At 40.3% G+C, this 26934-nt stretch overlaps 1 protein-coding gene across 1 annotated transcript; it reads left to right on the top strand.

The window, feature by feature from the left end:
- The first annotated feature begins 1414 nt into the window (after positions 1–1414).
- Positions 1415–22187, top strand: LOC133955080 (protein inscuteable homolog). Its single transcript, XM_062389732.1, has 12 exons — positions 1415–1505; positions 2182–2573; positions 3296–3348; positions 3437–3560; positions 4737–4850; positions 11072–11197; positions 16598–16769; positions 17506–17684; positions 17913–17979; positions 18917–19072; positions 20050–20126; positions 21148–22187. The coding sequence occupies exons 1-12, from the start codon at positions 1415–1417 to the stop codon at positions 21274–21276; spliced, it is 1680 nt and encodes a 559-aa protein (XP_062245716.1). The 3' UTR covers positions 21277–22187.
- Positions 22188–26934: the final 4747 nt, after the last annotated feature.

Consider the following 26934-nt stretch of genomic DNA (forward strand, 5'->3'; position numbering starts at 1 on the left):
GCATGCAGTGGAGCACAGTGCAGTTATTTATTCTAGTCTACATTCACAGCTAATTACGTCTTGATCCTCTTTCCGGATGGAGGGAGATTTATTTGCTGGAGAGTTTTGAACTTGTGAGCTTACATCCTGCTGTAACCAGCAGATTATGCTACTTTTCATTGTTAGGTCACCTCTTTAGCTGACAAATGATCGACTCACTGTGCAATTTATATGCAGTACATATGTGCATAGCGTTGCTCTGTGTAAGTATGTGCAATTGTGCCATATACGCAATTTTCAGGAAAAAAGGTTCCTCTCTTTTTTGGAGACAATGTGTTGCTAAAGTTCTTTTAAATCTAAAGTGAACTGGAAATGCAAAACTAATTTCCCATACATATAGATATTACATTAATATATTCTAATATATTTATTTCTATGTTTAATCATTTTAATTTAATATTTTCTTCAATGTCAGTTTGTAAGTATTTATAAAATGTTTTTCATCTTTATAAATGTGGAGGCTTTATGTTTGTGCCTGCAGTTGCCAGATGGTTTAATATGCCTCAACTTTTAATGAGACCTATTTCTACACTAAACAAAACAAAATATTAATTTTCTTCAGTAAACAGCCTCCCCGCTCATTGTTTGATATTTGATTGGATATAACTAAAGTTGTGGCTTTTTAATGACCCGTTTGCCCAGCTCTGACTTACAGTTGAAACCCGATACCTGGCTTGAGGATATTGATGAGGTTGTTTACTGCTGCTCAAGGAGAAACGATTGTTTTGAGTGTACACACAACCACAAGGCCTCTCATCAGACCAGAATATCCAATATACAATACGATTGCAATAACCCTACAGGTCTCAGATGACCTGCCATCTCCCATAAACTGCTGACAGTACCTAGAGAGGCCACCAGGGAAATTATTTCATTGGTGGCTGTTGTAGCCATTGACCTGTCCACTTCAGGGAGTTTGGATTCACTGGGCGTAGGACTTTGAGCTCCCATCTTAACCCCACCTTAAGCCGCTCAGAAGTGTGTGTGTGGGTGTGTGGTTTAGAGGTAGGGGGCTAAGGGTTGTTAGACAGCGTTAATTGACCTCCAGTACACATCATTGATTTCAGTAATGCTCATTTCTCATTTGTGCGCTGTGGATCAACATTTTATAACGTTTTTACCCTGGGCTCATCTAATATAGGATCATCTGGTTGGAATGTAGATTATATTCTGTCCTTGTTCGTTGGGTTTTGTGATGTGATAAAACCCGGTGGGCTCTTGATGAGGGTTTGGCGGACAGGAATGGCAAACTGACCAGCAGGCAGGTAGTGACTTGAGGCAAAAAAGGGCAGTGAGTGTGGGAGGGCAGACAGAGCACTGAGACAGAGATATAGAACTGGAGCCAATACAGAGTCGATACTATAGCGTGCCAGCTATGGACCCGCAGAGGGAAACCACACCCATGCGCAGACCTGCCAAACCATTCATACACACACTGACACTTACCAAGAATGCCAAACCAATCAGTGAATCATACATTTGAACACATTCACTCAGGGGCAGCCAAGGTGTGGATCATGACACCCTAAAAATCCAGCAAGTGAGAAATTTGGGTATTAGCACAAAAATATCCAGGAGAGAAAATGAAAGAATACAAAACAAAATAATCTGTTAAGTCCAATCTCTATAAAACCTCTCTCAGTTAGCCAGCTACCTGAAAAGTCAACAGGTGCAGCATGTGTAGTTCACGTTCAACATGCTGCCTACATTTTCTATAACAGAACAATTTCCTCATAATCAACCTCTTTACCTACAGACATATCTACTCCAAGCACTCAAACAAATAGAGATAGCTGCTTTGTTCAACTGGATAAAAAATGGAGAATTGACAGCGAAAAAACAATGCCTGATATTATTTGGATGTGTTTCATCAATGTAACTAGAATCAAAAAATTTGAAATTCTGACCTGAGGTGTCTTCTTTGTGAGTTGGTTGGTTGACAGAAATCCATGCAAGTAAATCAAATTATTTATTTGTGTCAGTTATTGCCTCTTTTAGTGGAACAAGTTTTTATCATGCTCACCGTGCACTAAAATCCTAATTTATATCCTAATTGAAAGACTGGTGTCTAAGTCTTATCTTGATTTGGGTACACACAGAACACAACTGTAATCTAACACAAAACCTTTCTTTGTTGATAAGCTCCTAACAATGCTTCCTCCCCCAGCACCCGGATTCAATCCTTCCAGGTCGACTCTGTGCAGCGATGGATGGAGGACCTCCGCCACATGACGGAGGTGGAGTGCATGTGCGTCCTCCAGGCCAAACCCATCGGGGTGGAGGAGGACTCCCAGCAAGGAGAGCTGATCGTGGGCGCCGGGGTCGGTGCAGGGGACCATGTGGCCAGGAACAACCTGCAGATCCTCCTCCGCCGAGCGCTGGTGGTCAGCACCGAGCTCGGCAAGATGTTCCAGCGGCTGGAGAAAGGACGCTGGCAGAGAGTCCACAGCACGGCCGTACGAGCCAACTGCCACGTTCGCTCGCTGGTGCATGAGTACAGCGCCGCCAGGAGTACCCCACCTGAGATGCAGAAGGTAACAGGGGGGTTTTGAAGTGGTTGAACTCTACAATGTACAACCAGCTTTTAAAGTTAAGAAGGAAAGTTATAAGTCTTCCTGATATTACGGTATACACATTTTAATACTCGTACATACTGATCCATTTATATCAGTCCACGAATAGAGGCCTTGGTAGACTTCTCCAGGACCCCAACATTTCCCAAGTCTGGTAGTTTCTCACGTCATCAATTACTAAATACCAATATGGAAAAATACAATGCAAATCTGATAGTGATCAGACCTTTGTGGATGAATAATTATTAATCTCTCTGGGTTTGTACCAACTTTTTGATCTCAAAGATGGCAGGAAAAATAAGTTTGACTGTTACATTGGACATACCTGAAGCTGATGATGACAAAGATACATTTGGATCTAAATGTACCTTCAGAAGAGATTAATTACATTTTTAGTTAAGATGAAAAGTTAATTGTGTTAATAACTTTTCTTTCTAATAGTTATCCCTCTGCTGTAATTTTATTTACAGATGATGAATTGATTTTTTTTCATCTGCAGTTTTACAGCAAGAAAATGTGAAACCTATGCATCAGAACTGAACTCACATTAATCCAGTCCACTCTTAAGTTGTCTACATTAGTTTGCTTAAACAGTCTTGTTATGTTCATTGTCACTGATCAGCGAGAAATGTTCTTCTATTCATTTTGGCGTGTTTCTTTTCTGTGTGTCTCTTTTGTTGCAGTATGAAACAACTTTACTGGAGAAGTGCATGGAGCTCACTAATATTACAGAGAGGTAAAACACTAATAAGAAAAAAAAAACCTTTAAAAGGGGATCGATGAAGGGCATGCCTCCTAATGCTAAATCTCTGCCTCACCCACAGGTGCCTTCACACCGACGATGAATTCTTCCTTAAATCCATGAGAGAGGCCATTCATGAGATCCTCACTGATGTCAGTGACTCATTCAGCAACATGATCGACATGGCCTTAGCCAATGAGATCAGGGTATGTAATCTGTACACGCCACATATGCCTCTAATAGACAAAAGGTTTATATTCCTAGGATCAGTTAACGCACAAGAGTTTGTGTCACGTAATCACCTGCTGTTTGCAAAGGGAGGTTGAGCCCCTCCAGTGGACCGTCCAACCAGCGTTTGTGCTTGGTTTATTTTGGGGTTTCAGTCGGAATTAGACAATTGCGTGTGTTTCCCAGTTCAACCAACATGAAACGGTCGAGTAGAAACGCAAACATGGGTTCAGCATTGTGTGGGCTGCGCTAATGGATGATTACATCATCTTTGTATGACTTGAAGATTTAAGGTTAAGGTTGAAGACTATTTTATTATGTCAGTCAGATGATGGATGATTGGATTTCATATCCTGGATGTTGTACAGTGGGTCAAAGGCTATTTATATGCACTCACTGTGTAATTGTCATTATTTAAAGGTCTAATGTTTGAGGATTGCCTGACATATGAGTTAGCCAGCACATGCAGCTCACATAGCTGAGTGGAAAATCAACCACTGATGAGACAGTGAGACGCTTGGCAAATAAACTCAACCTTTTAACCCTGACATCATGTGGAAAACAAGTCTAAATTATCTTACCTCATGAGATGAAATTTCTTTCAGTGTGCAGAACTTTTTCATTTGTAACACTTGCAGAGAAATCATGGATAAACTACCTCTGTGGTGCCAGTGTCATGGAGTGTATGCCAAATTATGAATTATTATTAATTTGGGTGGAACACAACCTAAGGAAGAACCCATTAAATGTTGGTGTGGATCCATATAAGGGGGCAGATCCGGGCTTTTTAATTTTTTTTTATTTTAACATTGTGAGATAGGGTGATTTTCATCTGTGTGCAATTCAGTGCAGATTAAATTTAATTTCATTTAGCTGACGCTTTTATCCAAAGCAACTTGCAATAAGTGCATTCAACCCTGAGGGTACAGACCCAGAACAACAAGTATCAAGAAAGTACAATATCTTCAAAAATAAAGCAAAACTACAGATCCAAGTAATCTAGTATATTATAAGGGGACTGTTGGCAGATGTGTTGCACTCTCATGTCGTTCTAGTTTCTTATCTGGATTTTAAGAATTTTGAAACGTTTGCCAATACAAATACATACTATATTAAATTTGTAGAATCACACAGAATATGGAATCTTCTTTCAGGTCCTGATCAAACAGATTGAATCGTCGGACAGCGTTCACATCATCGGCAGTGCCATTAGCAACCTGTTGTCCCTCACTCAGGACGGACCTCAGCTCTGCAGCATCATTGCCAAGGTACTGTGAACATACTGTTGGAATCTGTCCTGTCTTGTCCGTCGTTAATACTGTGTTTGCTTAGGGGTTTGATTTGAGTGGAAATTCATCTCACGACTGGGACCATTACATTGAAGTGTGTCTCTTCATTGAGATGTGCGCCTGTGATTAATGCTCCTTCACTGACGCCTGTGATCGTGCTGAGACCTGAGGAGTGAGATCCTGGCGTCAGTGACACGTCAGCAGCAGCAGCGTGCATTTTATTTTTATGGTTTTCTGTCAGACCTTCCACAGAGTCTTTGGCTGAGGTGACTTCATTTAATACTTGGTCTTGCTTCCATCTTTCTAGCTGCACCCCTGTTATGCTCTGCTCCACTTCAACGTCATCAGAACAGCAGCCATCTCTTTATGCATGCCTCTAAAGAGCTAGAGTATTGTGAGATAAGACGGACCAGACAGCAAGTCTCAGTTATCCATTAGTTAGCTGCCCGCTTCCAGGATAATCTTGATAAGACTCTTCCTGATGCCCCCGCCCACATACAAACACACACAGACACGCACACACACACACACACACACACACACATTTGTTCCCAGGTTGTCAGATCAATTGTCAGCTCCCATTAGGAGTAAGCATTGATCACAAATGCAGGTTGTTCAGGCGTCTTTACCGTTCAGTCCGCTCTGAATTGACCTCTCTCTTTAGCTCCGCCGGTCGACCAGTTAATGAATACCCAATACAATACACCGTCCACCTGCCACCAAATTAAATAGCTTCCATGCACCAGGCTGTCTGTCACACTGTCCCGTGCACATCATCTACAGTGTTGCGCATCATCTGGCTCTTCTCCAAGCTCTTCACTCATTATCATTTTCCGCAGCTTGCACACACTTGTTTTGAGCAACAGCAATTAGCCGTTGAAATGCTTGGGTGGAGGACCGGGTATGTCGGCCTCCTCTACCCCTTTACCTGTGCTGCTGCTGACAGACAGTGCTCAGTGAGTGAGCAGTGTGCGGGTGTGGAGAGCAGAAGGGAGGTATAGGTTGAATATGTGGTACTGAAGCAGACAAAATGAAAACGAGAGATGAATCAGTGTAAATATATCCAGACTGGAGTAGATTTGAAGTATTATTTATTTAACTGCATCCTGGATACCTGACAGTTTAAGGCAGAGGCAACTCCTCAGGATAAATGAGTCTGGTCTCATATTTATGTATCATTTTGTAATTTACAGCCAGCTTACATGATGATGACAGCAGATCACTTTTGCTCACTTTGCTTGTTATTAGTTGCTCATACATTAGCGTGTAAGACAGGCTTGTCGTAGGTCATAAAGTGTCTCTCTGGGTTTAGTGGAAAAGGACCAAAAAAATCATCCTGTCAAAGGACTGTCGAGCAGGAACCAAATTAAATGAAAAATCTGGGTGATAATTATTGAGGTAGTATATTTTTGTGACACTTGAAGGCATCAGGAAGGCCCTTTTCAAGCTTAACATTTGAATTATTTGTGGATTTGTGGAATCTTCCATCTCGAATCATACTATTTCATAATTTCAAAACATTTAATATTTCATTATAATGTTATCATATAGCTCATATATGAGGTTTGAACAAAAAACACACATCTGGCATCTTGTCAAACTGAGTAATACCACAATTGTGAAGGATTTTTAACAAGTGAATAAACCACAGCCATCTGGTATACAAACAAATGCTAAAAACTACTTTCGATTCATAGAATCTTTTTCACCTGAACTCTGGACTCTTTAGCAAAAACACCAAAAAACATCTGTGTCATGATGTACAAGTGAGTTTGAGTGTTTACCTACTGTCACGATGGATACTGATCTAAATGTGTCCATGGCAGACGCCTCATGTGTGTGTCCTTGCTGTCACACACATAAGATTGCAGGGTGTGGGGCGGCGTGATGTGGCAGTAACTCAGGCCTACAGTTAATCTGTCATCAGAACTATACGTGGGTAGAGAGGGAAGAGGTATTTAGAAATAAAACAAAAGAAGAAGAATGAACCTAGTTTTTTGGGGGAGCGTTATGGTTTCGCTTCAGATCCAGACTTAAACTGCCTGCATCCTCCTGCAGCTCCAGAAACTGCTGCCTTTGTCTGAGCAGAACAGAGTTGAATTCAGAAAATGATGAGATGTAAAGAAATTACACGCTGTGTAGGCATTTGCATGCAAGCCCACGGATAGAGAAGCATTTATAGATGAGTAGTCAAGTTTCAAATGATGATGTTAGTGCAGCAAGTAACAAAATGCATGAGTGTGAGGGGAAATGTGCTCTGTGGGCTTCGTTCAGGGGATGAGTATGAAGTCAGCGGAAACGATAGACTGCAAGTTGTTTGACGGAGAAGGGAAAGCCCAACGACAAGCTCAACGATCTGTGAAGAGGAAACACACAAGAAAGTCAGATTGTCTCCTTGTGTCAGGGTTTTATTTCCTTCAGGTCTATTTTTTCTATTTAAGGAGGATTATAAAGGTGGTCTTATTGTGTAAATAATAATTTATTGATGGTTGTCTTCGTGTTTAACTTTCACTGATCAGGCTTATGTAGCGGTATCACACATGTCCCATATATCTTATGCTGCTGTAGCTAAATTATCCAATCAGACAACTGAAGAAATAAGGTAGTTCAAACACGAAGATGAGGTATTGGCCGTTCAGAAAGAGACCAAACAGGCCGACTAGGTACAACAATACATTTAGCTAAATGCTTACACCAAAAAGATTCTCAAAATGACAATGTGAACATGTGAATGCAGGTAACACATTTGTCATGGTGGTTTTTTTGTGTTTGTTTGTTGTATTAGCATACTAACATTACTATTACACAAACTGTAGCACAGTACAACTTAGGCTGATTGGAATACCTCCAGACATCTTTCGAAAAGTTTCCAAAGGCCCTGTATGAGAGGACATAATTGTCCGAGTCATTTGCTATGGACATTCGCCAGAACTATTCCTGGCCATTTCCCCCCCCCCCCCCCCCCCCCCAGCTTAATATCCAGTGGGCGTGTTGACATTTTTTCCAACAGGTGAGGGAAAATGGGAAAAAACAAAAAGAATACAAATGCCACACATGTATAAGATGCTAATGAAGATGTCAACTTAGAAAAATAACGAGATTTAACCACATTGAAGAGCTTTTGATGTTGCGGACTGACCCCAGTGTTGATGTGCTGGTTTCCACAGTGGAATTTAAACATTATGTTCTGCCTTCGGCTCTACCCCACCCCTTGCCAGAATATGCTGGACATGTTCCTGATGTGAACCCATCTGACTCTCTCCTCCTGCATTCTTCATGTAAAAAACTCGCGAATTGGGTGTGGATGTGTGGGAAAATAGTTTATTTTTGCAGCTAGGTGTTGTTTTGTCCTAAACCAAAGTATATTGGCATGGGATGAAAAGTCAACATCTCAAATGATTACAACTCATCCTACGAGAAACAAGAATGTGTCTACCACATTTCATGGCAATCCATCGAACAGCTGTCCACAGTAGTTCACTCCAAACCACAAATGTGAACCTCATGGTGACGGGAGAGGAAAGGTCAGGGGAAAATGTGAAGAAACCATGCTCTGTGCACTGTAGGGACATCTGCACCAAAGTTCGTGGTAGTCCATCCCAGAGTTGATAAAATGTTTTAGTTTAAAATTAAGTGTGGAAAATAATACATGAAATATTACATCGTCAAAAGCTTGAACGTGACTATGTTAAGGTTTTCCAATATATTTGATTAGTATTTTGATAATGATGGAAGGATAAAATGAAGCGCAGAATGCTTAAATTAGACAAATGCAAAAGTGTCCAGTTTGACATGGTGGTTCTACTGTCATGTGTATTTCTTTAAATCTCTTATACCCAGGGGCAGCTGAGCTTCTCCACGGACTCACTTACTTTTGAAAGCTAAAGCAACATTTGCGTCACATGAAACATCAGGATCAACAGTCTCTTCGTCACTCTCTCTCCGGAGGTTCACTGAAAAGTGTCTGTCCGTGTTGGCAGTTCTTCCTGTTGTGCCGGGCCAATATTGTGTAGGCAGTGAACAGGGAGGCGCGGTCAGGCTAGAGAGCACAATGATTAGCCACTCCAAGCCCCGGCAGCATGGCCTTCGCAGAGCATGAGACATACCAGCCCAGTATAATGGCCTTATTAGGATAATGGTGGTAGTTACCGGCTTCGTCTTCCTCCTGGTAATTCTGCACAGTGAATAGATTTCAATACCTGCAAGTGTTTTTTTGTGAGGGATGCGTTAGTGTAGACATGGAGCCAATACAAGAGCTATTTTTGTTTGTTTACACCAGCATAATCCAGCAGAAAATAGAAAATGCTCAGCTATTACGGCGAGCAAATCATCTTTTTTCCTACTCAATGTTTTCCATTCATGAAATGTGTATATTTTGGCCGTTTTTATCCGTCATGATAAATTGCCTGAGCCATTTGATAGGCTCTGGGGTTGGCAGGCTCGCTGCGTAAAGCCGGCCAAATCCATCGGTCATTTCGGTTCCCCTGGGCTCTTTAAAACCACCATGCTGCTATTGGCTTAGATCTGTGGGACCTGATGAATGTCACGACACAGTCTAGCATGAAGCAATGTGATCCATAATTGTGTACAATCACGTGTGCTTCAAGACCAGAGCACATTGTGATGTGGAAAATTTGGTGGCATCAATCCTAATATCAGGCCTTTGAAAGTTTACGAGAAGTTGAAGTTTAAATGAAAGTTGTTTTCAAGACCTAAACACCTTCATGTCCTTTAATTATGCTCCTGAGACATACAAATAATTCACTGCAGTGAACACTGTACGCTAAACCAAAAGCTCACAAACTAGGAGACACCTTGATGGGGTCGAATGACATACAGGGGGGGGTCATGAATTAAAATAAAATGTAAAAAAAGCGTAATTTAAGTTACAAAACATAATAATAGGTCAACTTAAGATAAGACCATGCAAATTGTTCGACATTTCATCAACCTGCTGACTCTTGACAGATTAGTTATGGCGTCAGTTGCAGCAGGTAGATTTAGAGCATGATACGGTGCACCATTTGAACAAAGGAGATTATTTTTTGTGAACAATTTCTCTGACATCACTGGCAGAATAACTCTGGGGGTCAGGGCTTGAAAGTTTGGGAACTCCTGCAGTAGACAAATAAACTAATTTAAAACCTGCTTATGCAACAGCAACTCAAGAGACAAAACATCAAGTATGAATATGATACACACATTGCCCGTACAGGTGTCAGGGATATGTGACCTGTTTTGGGGCATGTAAACGGTGGGTGTCGCGAGCTGGGAGCCAGGTTGTATCAAGCTGAGGTAGCAACCACAAATTAAAGTCAAGCGAACAATGCTGCTGGAGGAAAGTAGAGCAGCAACAGGGAAATTTGGGACCGTATGACCTCAACGTTTAATGCTGTGTGATTGTTTAACAACGGGACTGGATTAACACACACTTAACTCCAACCTGCCTGTGCTGAAGAAATACAACACTGCCCAGCAAATTATTATAGCTTTGATGCTGTAGTAATGTGTGTGTACACTCACACACACACACACTCTCTCACAAACACACACACACACTTGAAAACCAGATGATGAAGTTCAAAAGTGTATCCTAATAAACTAACCTTGCCACCACCCCACACACCCACATGTTTGCATATAGGTATCCTCATTAAGGTTTTCCATTGACTTCCATTCTTGTGGACAGCCAAATCCAAACATATTCCTTGACCTTAAGAAATTGAGTATAGTGAAATTAATAAAACAAACAAGAGGCAGCCACTTCAAGTCTGGTAAAGTGTCTCACTGTGTCTCTGGTGGAATACAAAAATGAAATGTACCTTATGAAAACACTAAATTAAACCTGTCGATACGGTTTGTGTATTTACTCATAAAGGGGAAGACAAATCAAGTAGGCTTAATCACATAAGGCTTGTGAGAACAATGAACATTTATGGGTGAGGTAAACCACATTCAATAAGACTGAAAGCAAAACATAATTCATCCGTACTGCATCATATCCATATTCACATTTAACCATGTATTGACAAAAGAAAAAATTGTCGTTTCACAATTAAATAGAACTGATGGCAAACCACGGATCTGGCTGGATTTACCTGGATAAAGTCACCTTAACCTCAAAATGTTGCATGATGTCTAAAGACTGGTTCCTAATTTCCAAAGGATTAAACATAACATTGGATTTTGTCCCTCCACAGGAAGGAGCTGTGGTGGCCCTGTTTAAGATCTGCAGGCAGGACCGCTTTAAAGACCTCTACGCTCACGCTCTGAGAACTGTGGCCTCCATCTGCTGTGTGGAGGAGGGCATCAACCAGCTCGACAAGGTAGGTTATAGCAACGTTTTAAGTCAACCTAAAACCTTAACGCAGTGTGTTAAAACTGCTCATTACATAATTATTTTTAGGGAAATAGGTTTTAACCAGGGACAATGCCAGCAGATCACTGATAAAATGAGCCACGCTTGGCCTTAAAGGCAAGTTGTCATGTGAGGTTCGTGGCCAGATGTGAGAAATCAATTGAAATAGAAAGGGAATACAATTAGTGGGAGTCAAGGGAGTACATGAGTACTAATCCAAGTATTCTTGTCATAGAAAAAAATACAGCATTTGGATATGTATGTGGGGGGGGGGGGGGGGGGTAGAGAGAAAGAGAGAGAGATGACATTAATCAAAAGTAAGTACAGTACTTCCAGTAAAATACCTTGGCTACCTCCGGTCCAGACTGATTATATTTACACTAATCAGCTGAAAGTTGTAGCTCAGACAGGCAGTTGTTCCTCTTCCCAGCAGCACAGTATACTCTGTCTCGCACATACTCAGGCCCGCTCCCACTCATGCTAGGATACGGGAAGCTAGGTTGGTTTTCCCAGTCGAACGTGTGCCAACGATGGAAGCAGCAGCAGGAGGAGGGGAAACAAAGTGTGTGACCGTGGAATCAACAGCTGGATGAAAGAATTAACTGGAAAAGAAAAATAGCTTTATTTTTAAATAAATCCTACAGGCTTTATCTGCAAAGGGGATTTTATAGTCAATGTGTAGTCAAAAAATGAAGCAGAATTCTGCTTATTACTCATCATGTATGGTTTATATATAATTTTATTTGATTGACTTATCTCCTGTTATTTATTCATACATTACATGTCGGCTATTTCAGAAGTCTGTTAAGCGAACAACACAAATTGCATACATAAGCTCCCAACTTTTCAGAATAAAAACTCTATAATTCAACTGAAAGATTTCAGTGATAAAATGAACATTGCACTTTTACTCTGAAGACAACTTGCTATAGAGCAAGTGTTGTTATGAATGCTGTTGCCATTACAGAGATCGTCACTAACGACTCCTCGGAATGCCTGTGACCCACAGTTAGTTTCAGTTACTGCCTGTTGTTGTTGTTTATCAGAGGACGGAGATGAAGACATGCTCAACTGGAGGTACACGGCCCCGCCCCCACTGACTGCTACTGTTTATTACATTTTTGAGAATATTTAAACGTATTATGTATCTAAATCACATCACACTCGGCCCTGCACTGTCCCTGGCAATTCACAAGAGTCATGGCAAGTGTTAAACCGATTAGATGGACAGATCATGAGATACATGTTCCATACACAGACAGACTAACTGACAGAATAACAGACAGACTGATGTTTGTGGAATTAGCAGGCAGACAACCTGTGCCAGTGCAGCTGATGGTAAAGTAAGTACACTTTTCTTAAACCTTCTCTGATTACTGCAGGAGGACGCATCCTCTGTGGTCATTTAATCTTAACTAAAACAAAAAATGCAGTGTAGAATCTTCTTGCCAAACTTAAAACTTTATTTGTTTGTGTCTTCTCATAATGAATAATTGATCACTTAACTCCTTTATAAGGAGACAAACATTGACTCACACAGGCTGCTTGGGTTTATTACTTTACCTCTGTCTTTGAGAAACTTCCAACTGCGGCAGCTGAGTTTCCCAGCTGTCTGTTTATTTGAATGGATGACTTCACCCAATCCAGTCACCTCAGGGTTCGTGAACCACCATTAAAATCTCACTGTATATAATTGCAGGATGGGAGGCGGTGAGAAAATACACGTCACAGTGTGTGAGGTCAAACGTGTTGTTCTCTCCCTGCTGACAGAATTCTATAGTACACACAGATGAGTCATGGGTTACAGTGAGGCTCCGGTATCCAGAGAGGACATTATTAAACCGGACCTCCTGACCGCTGAGCTGACCGTTTAGACCTGCATGACTCCTCGCTGTGTTTGTGTACGTGGAGGGAGGAGAAAAAAGAAGGGGTGAGGCAGCGAGAGAGAGAGAGAGAGAGAGAGCTAATGATACAGCCTTCTTTGTTTGTCCTTGTCTGTTCCCTTTTGAGAATTCTACCAAAATAAACAACAGACGCACCTGTGTCAAGCAAGCGTTTAAAGAGAGACAAATATAACCTGATTCCGGCGAATAATGATGCCACAGCGGTATCTGTGTTCGCATATAGAGCAGCTGGGACGGCATGAATCATCCAAGTGTGAAAAGTTTTTAAACAGGAACCAAAGTCCGCCCCAGATTAGCAGCCCCGTCCCCCGGGGGAGAGGCTGTCAGGCAAGTCTGCGCTACCAAGCGCTCACTGGCGGCCGCTCAGGCTTGAGAAACACAACTGTCACTGTCGAAGGGGCCGGTGTGCACCAGCACTGTTCACTGGTAAAGATACAGCACACTACTTAGTTTTAATTCCCCGCAGGAACATTAGGCAATCTGAACATGGTGAATGGGGAAAGTATTGATTCAAAAAGAAAAATACCCCCCACATGATATAGAGGATTGATGTTCAGTGTTGAATCATTTGACATGGCACACAACAAATGTGATACAAACTGAATTCAAGTCGTCAGGGTATGGAAACCTGGATGTGGCGAAAAAAGAATCAATCAGTCAATCATTAATTTGTATTTGTAAAAGCCTGTATTCACAAATCCCAATTTGACTGATAGGGCCTGACGATGTGGAACATTTCTTTGTCTTTAACCCTTGACAAGAGTGGTGAAAAACAGAGAGTGTTACAGAGCAAATCAACAAAATAACATTATTAACTAAATTCATGACAAAAGATTGTGTATAAATGGAGTAAATCTTAGTTGACGTAGAGGAAAAGTTACAGATTTTCATTTTGTGTGTATGTTTAAGATCCCGAACTTTTCTGCACTCTCAAAAGTGCAGAAAAGTTATTTCTGACGAAAAACTGAATGAGATACATCCGTTGTGATGTGAGTGGGGAGGTATAGGGAACATTCTATTTTTGGGAAAGAGGGAAAGGGGGGGGGGGGGGGGGGGGTGAAGAGTGGATTGTTCCACGTCAGTGGGTTGTGCTGTCATAGTGCCAATGACGTCCAAACAGACTTAAACAGGGAATTACCCTGTGAAGCTTGGTGCCCATCAGCAGGTATAGGGCCTTAAATGTAGATTTTCAGGGGGAAGCTTTATTCTACTTAAAGGAAGCACCGACAGATAGAGATTATCCTTTGTTCCTTCCAGAGCTACTTCAGAATTATTCCTTGTCTTTATTTAATTTTCCTAAACAGTCTATGGCACAGAGAGAAGAGGAAAACTTTGCGTCTATCCTACCTGGTTTATCTGCAAGGATGAATTTACCCTCAAAAACTTTCATTACATTTAACTGAATTTGATTTATTACTGTTCACGTGTGGGGCTCAGATATAAGTTTGATTTATTTCCCATTCATGTCGTCTATTTCAGAGGTCTGTCCAGCAAGAGACACAAACTTCAAACACATGTTTACAGCTTTTCAAAAAAAGTTTTTTCTCATTCTTTCAATTTAAAGCACTACAGCAATGAAACATACATTGTGTTTTCACTTTGTAGACAAATTGCTAAAACAGTTGTGGAATCAGTAGATAGATACCTATCATTATTTCTTATACTATATGATGGCTGTTGACTAAAAAACTAATTGCCTCTCAAGGACATTTCTGTTTTACACTCTACTGTAAGACTGTTAGGTGTGGCAGCTGAGAGCTGACCCATGTTTGTCTCTAAACTTTTATGTTTCAGCTGAGGTGGCTGGTGGTGACAGAGCACCAGAGGTATTAATGTACTCATTACTAAATGATATCAATAATGACAATGAGAGCAGAAGTCAGTGTTATAAAAATGAATGTCATGCAGCAGGTGATGCATTTCATTCGCCGGAGATCACCACCCTGCAGTTTATGATAGTTAATGCATTTTTATTGTTGGAGCATTTCCAAAGTATGTGCAGATTTTCACACTAATGCATAAATGCAAGACTTGCTCATGGTGCAGGGTCACAAACAGCAGCAGTGAGAGAAGCTGTGCAACACTGTCCCCAAGTGGATAAATATCTGTTCTACAGCTCCATCATTTTCTGAAGCGTTGACGCATGAATATCAAATCACTTAGCCGATCACAATGATTAAACACAATGATGCTGGCTAGAAGACCCACTATTCATGGTAAATGGTCTATAATTTACCATTTACTAATGGTACATGTTTTATATACATATATACATAATATGTATATATATTTACTATAGTCTTATAGTGTCAATGATCACTCAAAGTACTTCACAGTACACTTTTGCCCTTCACCCATTCACACACACACATACAGTGCAAGTATGAGCAGAACTTTCTCTTTAACACATCAATCACACAATGGCAGCACAACCATCAGGGAACACTTCTCTAAGGACACACATAAGAGACTGAGATCGATCCGTCGGTTAGTGGATGACCCACTCTTCCATCCGAGCCAAATATGCGCACTCACACTCCATGTTGGCAAAAAACATATAAGCAAACACAACACTTGCTCTGGTCTAATGGGTATTAAAATGCAATCATGGTCTTGGTGATTCATTGACACCAATATGCACTCAAATACTAAAGTATGGTGATATATTATTAAAGTTCCACTATCCTGGCAACTTGTGGCTTTCATTTAATTTCTCACAATATAGAAATTTCCAACTAGTACAGACATCAGACGTAAATGGAGGCTCAGCAGTTCAGACAGGCACTGATGTCATGTATAGTCACATATTCCATACACCCTCCACTCATGTCCAACTCCAACTCCATGATCTGTCTCTCATTATAGTTTTTGTGAGCTTATTTAGTCTGTTTACAACAGTGCTTACAGAGAGCTTTCTCCGGTTCGGCTTTTTTTGTGTGATTTCAGTCAGACAACTCACATTAAAAAACACAATGAGCTTGATCGAGGAACAAATATGTGTGGCTTTGCTGAAAGGAATGACTTAAATGTGCACCCTGCTGAATTAGGAACTGTATATGGATTTTGGACATATAATTGACCCCTCTGTGTAAATTATGGCCCCTGACTCAGACAAATCCCATAACCACCACTGTGTTCCTGCTCAGTAAAATGTTTTGCAGCAGGTTGTCTGTTGTGTCCCGACAAAAAAATATCAGAAACGAATCGAGTTTTGCTTTTTGCATTTTAGTAAATATGTAAAGAAGAAGTAACTTCCACATAGATCACACACACCAGAGAAGACTGATGCCTAGTATTGTTCAACATATCTCAAAAGAATAATCAGGCACAGAAGTTACAGCTAACTTGTAATTAAATCAAGATGGGCTGATAAAGGTCAAAGTGTCACAAGTTGACTGTTCAAACATAAACAGTTCATGGTAAATTATGATGTGGGGCCTAATGTGTATTTATCTAATTTGCAGGTGGATGGGATCCTGTGCCTGGCGGACATCTTGACCGATGACAGCAGTGTGGAAGCAGCCCGGGCCGAGGCGGCGGCGGTTGTGGCTCAGATCACCTCGCCTCACCACACGTCCACCCAGCACCTCGCCAGCTTCCTGGAGAGCATGCACGACATCGTCACCTCGCTCATCAGTGAGTGGACTTGGCACTGATGATGTCACGGCTGACCATTGACTTTGACAAAAAAAAGAAACATCATTGAGATTTAATTGTGGAGGAAATAAAATGATAGGGTTGTTAAATTCTTTATTTATATTTTTTATCGCAGCCTTATCATTAGTAGGGATTTAGTGTTGGAATATTTTGTGCATAATAACAGAGGTTCAGAGCACGTATTTCATATGTACAAAGACGTCAGTTTATTAGGTACATGTTCTAAAACGAATGCAGTCGAATTCAAGCCGCTAGTTTGTGGTGCTGTTAAATTATATTATATTGAGAAGCGTTTCAAAAATTATGGCCATGCGACTCTGGCTCCAAATGCACCAGACAGATGCATTCTGCAGGATATTGTGGTTTCATTTCTGGAAACTGGGAAGTTTCCATTTCTTTGATACAGTCAGAATAGAATCTCAGGGGGTGGTGATCCTAAAATTATAAACTCAATAAATAGACACAGGATTTTCTACGAGAATGAACTTTTACCTAGCTAGACCTAAAAAAACAGGGTATTTGCCTCGAATCTGATATTCTGTAATAATACAAGTACAATTTACTATTTTCTTACAATGAGTGAGCAGCCTCAAACTGATTTAAAGACTACCGTACTCAGGCAGTACACCTCCAGGCTGAGGCTGTTGTTTCAAGTTTCCCCTGGCATTACATTTGTTACTGTTTTTGGTTGAACAGTGAGCGTTTATTCCCTCAGAGTTGTGTGAGAGCGCCTCCTGTGGAGAGGTGTTCCTCCTTGCATCTGCAGCCTTGGCCAACATCACCTTCTTTGACAGCATGGCCTGTGAGATTCTCCTGCAGCTCAACGCTGTCCACATCCTGCTGCAGGCCTGCAACGACAGACAGAGAGTCGACACACCCTACTCCAAAGACCAGGTGCAAATATGCATTCAGCTTGTATTTATTCATTGCTCTTAGGGACAGTGAGTGCGGAGGAACTCAAGTTAATGGTTTACATGAGCAAGTCCGCAGCATGTCACGATTTTATTTAAATTTAAATGTACATGTAAACTGCTGTGAGACAAAACATCTCGAATTTTCAATGGCGTCTGTATGTTTATATGTCATCATGTTGTTTTGTATTCACTGTTGTTTCAATCTAAGGTGGTGACCATCTTGGCGAACCTCTCAGTCTTAGAGCAGTGTGCTGCTGAAGTCCTGCAGGAGCAAGGTAAATAGTTTTGCAAACCCAAATTTTAAGTGGAATTCAACATAACAGTTCCTTATTTTAGGCAAACATTTTTAAATACATTATAAACATCTGAAGTACTCACGAATAGCCATTTGGTGAGGACGAGTGATAAAAGTTTGTGTAATTCTTCTTTAAACCTCAAGATGGAAGCACCAAGCAGTAACTGTGAAGCAGTGTTACAATAATGCATCAACCAGTGAGCAGGTTCATACTCATTATGCATTTGCTTTCTTCAAGTTAACAGTTTATATTTTCTGCTTTTATACAATTCATATATATAGAGGATAGATATGTTTTCAGTGTGAGTCTGGGTCATTGAGTTATAGCCTGATTGTGCCTGTATCATCACTATTCTTCCATCTTGTCAGTAAGTATTTCCAAATACAGTATATGTTATGAACAGATAATATTACTATTCATATTATTGTACTGTAAATTATTTAATTATTCTGCACAATTTATTTAAATATCAGTTTGTTATTATCTTTGTACCAGCAATTAAAAACAAAACATTTTTCAACCAAATTTAAGTGAGCTAGAATGACACTGCTTCCACCAAGGCCCAACACTCACATTTAAATACACTAGATCAAGTTTTTTATTTAGATCTACACCAAATTTCACATTCAGAAATATCAGTCCTGCAAACCTGCATTTCTTTCATCGAAATAATCCATTAATTATTGTCTAATACTTCGACGAAAGTTCGTACCGTAGTTTTTGTGTTATGCTGCTTACTTACAAAAAAGCTAGATTTTAGCTGCCTTCATTGTAACGCTAATCTAAAATGTGTTCTTATGGTATTGCGTCCAATCTGACTGTTTGCTGTACCTGTTTTCCTCTCTAGCCTTCCTGATATCCTTGTCTCTTTGGTTTCTTGCTTGGCTAATATGTATTGTGCATTATGGTGTTTTAGGAACTGAGCGGTTGCTGCTGCTGCTGGGAGAGAAACCATCCTCCTCCAGTCCATCAGAGGGCGCCGCCTGCGAGCGAGTCCAGCAGAAAGCTGCCGTCACTCTGGCCCGTCTGAGCAGAGACCCTGATGTGGCCCAAACAGCCATCCAGCTGAAAGGTACTTCAGCTTTTTAGTTTTATATACACAGGTAGGATAAGTACGAAATAAACGCAGAAAACTAATTTTAATTGCGAAGGATTAGCACAACATACTGTATGTAATATTCAATTCTAACTAATATTTTCTCCTGTCTTCAGCACCGTTAATTACAATTTGGTTTGTATGATTTGTATTATATGACTTTAATTGTATCTATTAAATGATGGTCTGGGGACCATTAACACTTAAGCTTACAAATATGAGAGACAAAACAAGGGAAATTTATCATAAAACAGTTTATTTTAATTGAGGAAGAAATTATTTATTGGGATGCTCGAAAGTCTGACCAAGGAGAAGGCAAAAGGATCAATGAGCATAATTACGATAAAGGTGGATATTGAATGGAGCCTGGAAAATTGTAAGAAGTGAGGCTAAATATACAAAATTAACAAGTAGACAGGATTCTCTGATTCTAATGGTAAAGCTTCTCTTGAAGATTTACAATTTACTTACTTATTAATATTAATATTATGAATAGTATTCATATTTATTTACCTAACTTTCAGAATAATTTCACGGGCCGGTGAGGTCTGTATCTGATCACCGACATACTGAGCATACTGAGCATACTGTGTATACTGTGCATACTGTATGTACTGTATGTCCATTCCCCTGCATACCTCATCGTCTCATGGGAAGCAGCTCTTTATAAATACTTGATGAAACCTCATAATTTTATCCGCAGAGTTTCACATACTTTACAATCCATAACGAGTCACACATGAAAAGAGTGACTCTTCTTTGATTAAGAAAATAACTTAAAAGCAAATAATATCACAGAACTTGAATGCACCGGAAAACTAACACAATTACACACAGTAATTTTAGAGTAAATACCTCCTGGAAACAAGTAGAACTGCTTTGCACATGCATTTGACATCAATATCTGAGAAGGTGACAAGATTTTAACTGAACATTTTTCCCTCTTGTCTTAGCGGTTCCTCTTCTCATTGAGCTGTGTCGTTCCCCTACTGAGAGAAATAACAGCGATTCAGTGCTGGTCGCCTGCCTGGTGGGTGTACAGTGTGTGTGTCCATATGCTTGTGTGTGCACAGACCCTCAGATATGTATAAATAACTCCATGTCCAGAATACAAATGTGTAATTTAAACATTCAAACTGTCTATGTCAGTTGAACCCCTGAATCAACATGCTCAACTGTGCTGCGCTGCTCCGACTTCAATAGAACAAACTGAGGGCATTATACCACCGGCCTGCATGTGTAACATCAGTGCAGCAATTGACTGTCCAATTTAATTACCTCCAAAGTGAAAGAATATATATCACAACCTCAGTATCTTTGAGCTACGTTGAGAAAGCTGACTGATTCACATCATCTCAAATGTCGTATGTTTAAATATGTACATATCATGAATAATATCCCTGCTCGCACGTATAATTCCCTCAATCTGGTCATGATTATTAAAACCAGTTCTTAAGCCCGTTGAGGGGATGCAGAGCGCATAATGGTCGGGAGCTTAATTGGGCTGCCTCTCCGCGCTGAGCGATGTCCTGTCTTCACTGTAACCACACTTGTCAGTCCATTCAAATTAATGGGATTCTATTTTATCCTTCTAGCCAAGGGTTAAGTAGTACACTTGTAGGTGTTGAATTTTCATCTTCAAAGGACACGGCGCTGTCACTGATCGTTTGTAATCTTAAATGTAAAAGTTGGAGGTTCTCCTGACTGAATGTGCCTGAGACGTCACACACGCTACTCGTCTGCTTTAGAACAAAATCACGCTGCATTACAGAGCTTCTGGTCAAGAAGGACTGAACTCATTTTTACAGTTTCATCAGGTAGAACACTATTACTAGTTGGTGGTTTGCTGCTTAAATAAAGGATAATATTAGATTATAACATATAAATCCTATAGAGTTACAGTTCTCCAGTGTTGTAAAAAATATGCGATTGCATATGTTTCTAAATGAGTTAATGTTTGCACACAGCAATCCTGTGAAACGCACACTGTGTATGTCTGTGTGTTTTTTGTCGTTATGCACTTTTACTGACGTGTGTGTGTGTGTCTCTAGGCTGCCCTGAGGAGACTGGCAGCAGGGTGTCCAGACAGCATCGAGGCAGCGGACCACCAGCAGCTCATCAAACCGCGGCTGGTCGACTCCTTCCTGCTGTGTTCAAACATGGAGGAGAGCTTTGTATGACGGCCTGCACACCGAGCACAGAGAGCGGAGTGCTGAGCTCGTGCACCAGATCATGTACACATAATGTTTCATATCACAGAGACGACTAAATAGCAGGTTCACTCCAAAACATTCTGAGTGAGAATTTGTTTTTCCCAAAATTGCCTCCTGGACCCTTTGGATTTGGGTAAAAGGAGCGGAGCTGCAGCAGATATGCAGATCTGTAAATGTACATTCACGTTCAGCCGAGGGCAACTCAGTGGCTACATCAAATCCAAGGAATGTGTGCGAGTTCAGTAGTTATGTTTTTGATAGTGGTTATTCAATAATTATTGTGTATGAGGGGGTGCTACTCTTTGAAAAAAGGAACGTATAAGCTGTTGTGAGTGAAACACACTTTACCACTGTGGAATGTTTTTGTTCCTGTCTGAAGATGTTGTATCCGAATCATTTCAACTATCTGAGAACAGGGGACGATGTTGACTTAGCGAAGTGGATGATACAGTAACATGCCTCCGTTCATCGTCTGGAGCATTAACCATTGATGGTGTTGGTCTGAACTATTTACTCTCAACTGTTCATAAGCAGGTTTGTTAAAAAACAATTAGCCACTTTATTCAGTCAACTCTTAAAAACTAAATTATTGCAGTTAGAACTATTATGTGTTTCCAGTATGTTTGTTATCTGTGTATATTAATTGACAAGGCACTATTAGTATTTAATTTTTCAACTGAAGCATGATCTATTTGTCCTGGCGTGGAATATATTGGCTCATAAAGAGCTTTGAATGGAATTTTGAACTTAATTTTCCATAATCTCTATTCTGACATATTTGCTACTCGAAAATGAATCTTTTTTTATAAAGTCTTGGTTTGAATATGAAGTTGCATTTTATTTAAATAGAATTACCATTATTGTATGCCATACATGGAATAAAGACAATCATCCATCTAAAGCTCAGTGTGTTTCATCATGGTCAATAACTGCCTTATTAAGCCTTTTTAAATGTTCCATGGGAACATGTGCATTTTACTTTTGGAATTTAAAACTTTGGCCAAAACCTTGGAACGCATTAAGAATTTGATTGAACAAACGTTTTAGGGATTTGTTGAATTGCATAGTACTGATGATGATGGTAATCACTAACTTGCTCACATTACAATATTAGAAATCTTTTAATAATAAACGCTGTAGGTAGATTCCAGGCACAGTGAATACTGATCAGCTGAACATTGGTTAATATATGGAGATTATGTTTCACTCCTGTCCATCTGTTTCCTGGTTTGTTTGTAAGTACGATCACACAAAAATAACAATGGATCTCCACAAAACTTGGTGGAACGATGAGACACGGGCCAACAAAGAACTCCTGATTTCGTTTTGGAGCACGGATCAAGGATTTTATTTTCACTTTCTAAGACATTGCGAGATAGGATGGGTTTTATCATTTTCAACGTTTTCCCAGAGGATAATTCATGGATCTGACAGAAACATCAGGCACATCCAGTGAACTGATGGTTCAGCTTGATTGAATCAAAGGGGACTGTTGTGCACTACAGAGATTTAATTCTGAACCATCAGTTACATTTAATCAAACTTAATAAAAAAATCTTATTTTGGAGTCTTATATTTGTTGCTTTTGTGATGTAAAGGCTGGCACGCCTCTTAATGTCATGACATACACAGTTGATTAAAGCATTGGCACTGCAAGGTCCAAGATGTGTTTAAACACTAGGTGGCCTTAGGAGCCGTGTTCAACCAATTTGGTAATAAATTTGATATTAAAACCCAGCAGTGATGTATTCCATAAAAGAACAGTGATGTAATTTAGTTTAAAGCTCAAAGGAACACATTTAAGTGTGCGGTCTGTCTTTAACTCTACTCCTCTCGTTGCATCGTTTTCAGCAGCAAGCAGCTGTTTACAGCTTCAAATAGCTCCTAGCAGCTGAAGAGCTGGACATGTCCCTCGGCAAAACAGGGGTAAGAGAGAGAGTATTAGACTTAACATTCACCAGATGGACACATCTGAAACACAACTCTAGATAAATTATAATGTTGCTCCACAACTGTTGGATGTGGAAATGATCAACTCTCTGCTAACTACATTATTATATCTAGTTGTATACTAGCAATGACTTGGTTACACAACCTTTTTCTGCTGCCCCAAGTGGCCAGCACTTTAAAAAAAAGAGTCTGAGGTTCAACTTGTGCTTATCTCTACTGTGGTCACACAGAGCAGTGCTGAACAACTGGTATAGCAGCCAAACAAGGTCAGGGTCCATGCAGCTAAAGTCCCACAGTTGGCCCCAATGACCGGAGGCTCTCTTTCGAGGACCTACACTGTCACATCTGTCATGTCACAAATGCAGGCATAGGAATGAGAAGAGCCTTTGAAAGAGAGAAAGAAAGAAAGAGGTTAAGAGCCTGAGAAAAGGTGGGCCCTTTTGGTGCTGCATGATCCACCAAGGGCATTTGCTATTTAAGCCTCCATTTTCCCCCCGAAAAATTGATTCTCGTCGGGAGGAGTACCAGGGCACAATGCCGCTGTGCACATTAGAAAAAACGATCAGCTTTTCACGGCGAGACTCTTGCATTGATGCACAATAGCTTTGAAAAAGGAGTTTGCAAGCCTACGCGCTGGAGGATCTTTTAGTATTGTGCGACATGTTAGCTCACAAGTGACTTGAGACAAGATGCAGAAGGTGATCAGAATCAACATGTGAGGGCTTGTCTGCGAAACTTGTCCTTCGTATTGTCATCTCTCTGATGAAAACACTCTCAGGGTTTTTTCTCACTCCAAGGAGCCTTCCACTCCTTGGAGAGACAATTGAGGGCCTTCTCACTCGCTCTGTAGCTTCTTTTTCACCTAAGGGCACAAGCTGAGCCTGGACTTGTTACACTCTTACACCCAGTGTTGGGACAATTGAGCTGCTTTGTGTGAACGCGCGTGTGTTGTCCAGCATTCACGTGGGACCCTGTTCAGAGGCCTTTGTGATAGAATATGCTCCTGCCTCGCTTTGTTGAGGCCCAATGAAATATGTATGGACGCAGAGGAGAACTAAACAGAGGGCCTAAAAACACAGGTTCCTTTGATGTTGTTTTGGTTCGAGTTTTCAGCTTTTCTCAGTTTCTATACTCTTCAACTTTCACTTTCCTCCTGCTCCATATTCATGTCTGTTGTTGTTATCCTTATAGTTTTCACTCACTGGCAATTTCAGTTTCTTATTTTTATATTTTTTATATTTATACTTGCACATAATACACCACAGCAAATTCCTTGTGTGCGTAAACCTCCTTGGCAATAAAACCAAATTCTGATTCTGACCCTAAATAGATAGATCCATAGATTGATAGATACATACAAAAGAACAATTTTGAAATTCCGAGTGTATATACTATCACTATCAGTTTAATATAGGAAATATGCATCATAAATAAACTTCATTAGTCCTTAAGAAGGGCTAGTTGTAGTACAGAATTGTTTCTGTTTCATCTTCAGTTTCTCAGACCATAAATCAGAGGCATTTTGTGTAAGAAAAGGATCTGAGGACTTGTAGTCTAATTGAAGAAGACACTTCACTGTGACTCTCCAGAGATTTTAATATTTCATGTGTCACATCTTTTGCTTCCGACTTGGAAAAGTTACTCTCTGTCTTGCTCTTATAACTTCAGGGGGCCAAACATGTATGGAAATGTCTTCCTTCTTTTAAAACTGCTTTCAGAGGTTGATACATTAGATTTTACTTTTGCTCACAAATTAGTATGAAGTAATTTGGCCAAACTTAAAAGTCAAACTCTGTTGGCCAAGAGATTTAAAGTGGTGTAAGACTCATATGTTTAAGAGGCACACAGAAAACTGTAGATCTCTGTCTCTACTTTAACTGTGATGGACTGGACCGTAACAAACCCTTCAGACAAGTTTAAAAAAAATCATTTAAGTAGTTTTTGTGGAATCCTGCTGAAAAAAACCCCACTAGAAGCAGCAGTGCATACCACTGCCAACGTCCTCATGAAACCACATTTAAATTCACTAGATCTGGATTGTTTTGGCTAAGTATGAATCCATCCAATCAATGGCAGGGTCACTGAGGCCACAACCTCCAAAGCCATATATAGTATATTGGCTCTACTGCCCATTTGTGGTATTTGTAATGCATCCATCAAATTAAGTTGAGCTTTTATCCAATAAACCGACCAGTCCTGTTGTCTTGGCTCTGAGTTCAGTCGGCTCAGCTCAACATGCAGAATGATCTGATGACCGTCTCATCCTAGTGTCATTTCAGCTCATTTCCCACCAAACACCAAATTTCACAATCTTGAAGAAAGTTTTTATTTTCCCTTAGCACATACCCCGCCCTCCCACCAAGTTTCAAATCATTTCAGAATTTTTCGCATAATCCTCCGAACAGACAAACAGACAAATGGATTAATGGCAATGAAAACACTAAACAGTCCCCATTTAAAAGTACATTAGAAATCATTTCATCTTGATTTTGTTATGGATCAAATTGCACACACTCACAAATATTAGTGTCATCGTAAAAACAACAAATACCTGAAATAAATTACAATGTTAAACAAAAGTGAAAACCTGGATCTGCACAAAAGTTGATTGGGTTCCTTTCCAAAGCATAGTGCATCTTTCATCCCGCTTGGCAGCTGTGGCTCAGGGGGTAGAGGGGGTCATTCACTAAACAGAGGGTCAGCAGTTCAATCCCAGTCTACCCCCTTCCGCGTACTGACATTTCCTTGGGCAAGACACAGAATTCTGAATTGCTCTTGACAGCTGTTCCATCAGTCTGTGATCGATGAATAGAGAAAGTGCTGCAAATAGATTTACTGTACCAATATGTGTGGATGACAAAAGAGTACTGTTAAGTGCTTTTGAGTTGACTAGAAAATGATTATATATAAATCCAGCCCTTGCACCAAGTTTTGTGATAATTTCCTTCAGTAGCATTTGCATAACCCTGCGGTAAAGTAACAGACAGACAAAGAAATGTTGACAAACGCATTACTTCCTTGGCATAAGTAAATACTAATCCCATCACCCTCTGTCTCTTCTTGTCCTTATAAAGCAAACTCTTATATTAGGAGCTCACAGCACACAGACACCTGTTGGACAGCCAATTAATAGTTTACTGATCTCTGTGCTCCAGTCCCCAGCTGACTCCTATTACAGGACCCACTGGGATTTTAATTGCTCATTTACAACCACAACACGCAGTGTAAATTAATATCAGGACTTTGTGCTCGCAACTTTTGGCCAAAGTCAGTGAAGGGTAAAGGCTTAATGCCAAAAATGTACTGTGGCTTGTGTATAGTGGTCATATGGATTCATCCTTTAGCTGCCATGCATTAGCACATCATCTTCTTACCCAGTGGACCATAGAACTCCACTTTCATGATTTTATTCTTAGTGTCTTTATACTACAGATAAACTTTTATGCAATAAACTTTCTAAACCAATTTTGCTGCTAAGAGGGTTAGCAGGAGTTAATTAAACCTTCACTAAAAATGCCACCATCTGTGTATATCTCTAAGCATCTCCATGAAATAATACATTTAAATCATTCTGGATTATTGTTATTGGCTGAAAACCCTGATGGAAGAATGGTAGGACAGGAAATATGGAAAACATAACAAGGAGATATTGCTCTGTATGTGCATATTAAGCTC

The sequence above is a fragment of the Platichthys flesus genome, chromosome 6, assembly GCF_949316205.1.
Source record: "Platichthys flesus chromosome 6, fPlaFle2.1, whole genome shotgun sequence".
NCBI classification, from domain to species: Eukaryota; Metazoa; Chordata; class Actinopteri; order Pleuronectiformes; family Pleuronectidae; genus Platichthys; species Platichthys flesus.

Excerpts from the sequence above, each read along its gene's own strand:
- LOC133955080 (XM_062389732.1), top strand. The coding sequence starts at position 1,415 with ATGGACCCGCAGAGGGAAACCACACCCATGCGCAGACCTGCCAAACCA. Across the intron at positions 3,561-4,736 it reads CCTTAGCCAATGAGATCAGG|GTCCTGATCAAACAGATTGA; the intron begins GTATGTAATCTG and ends ATCTTCTTTCAG. Across the intron at positions 17,685-17,912 it reads CACCCTACTCCAAAGACCAG|GTGGTGACCATCTTGGCGAA; the intron begins GTGCAAATATGC and ends TTTCAATCTAAG.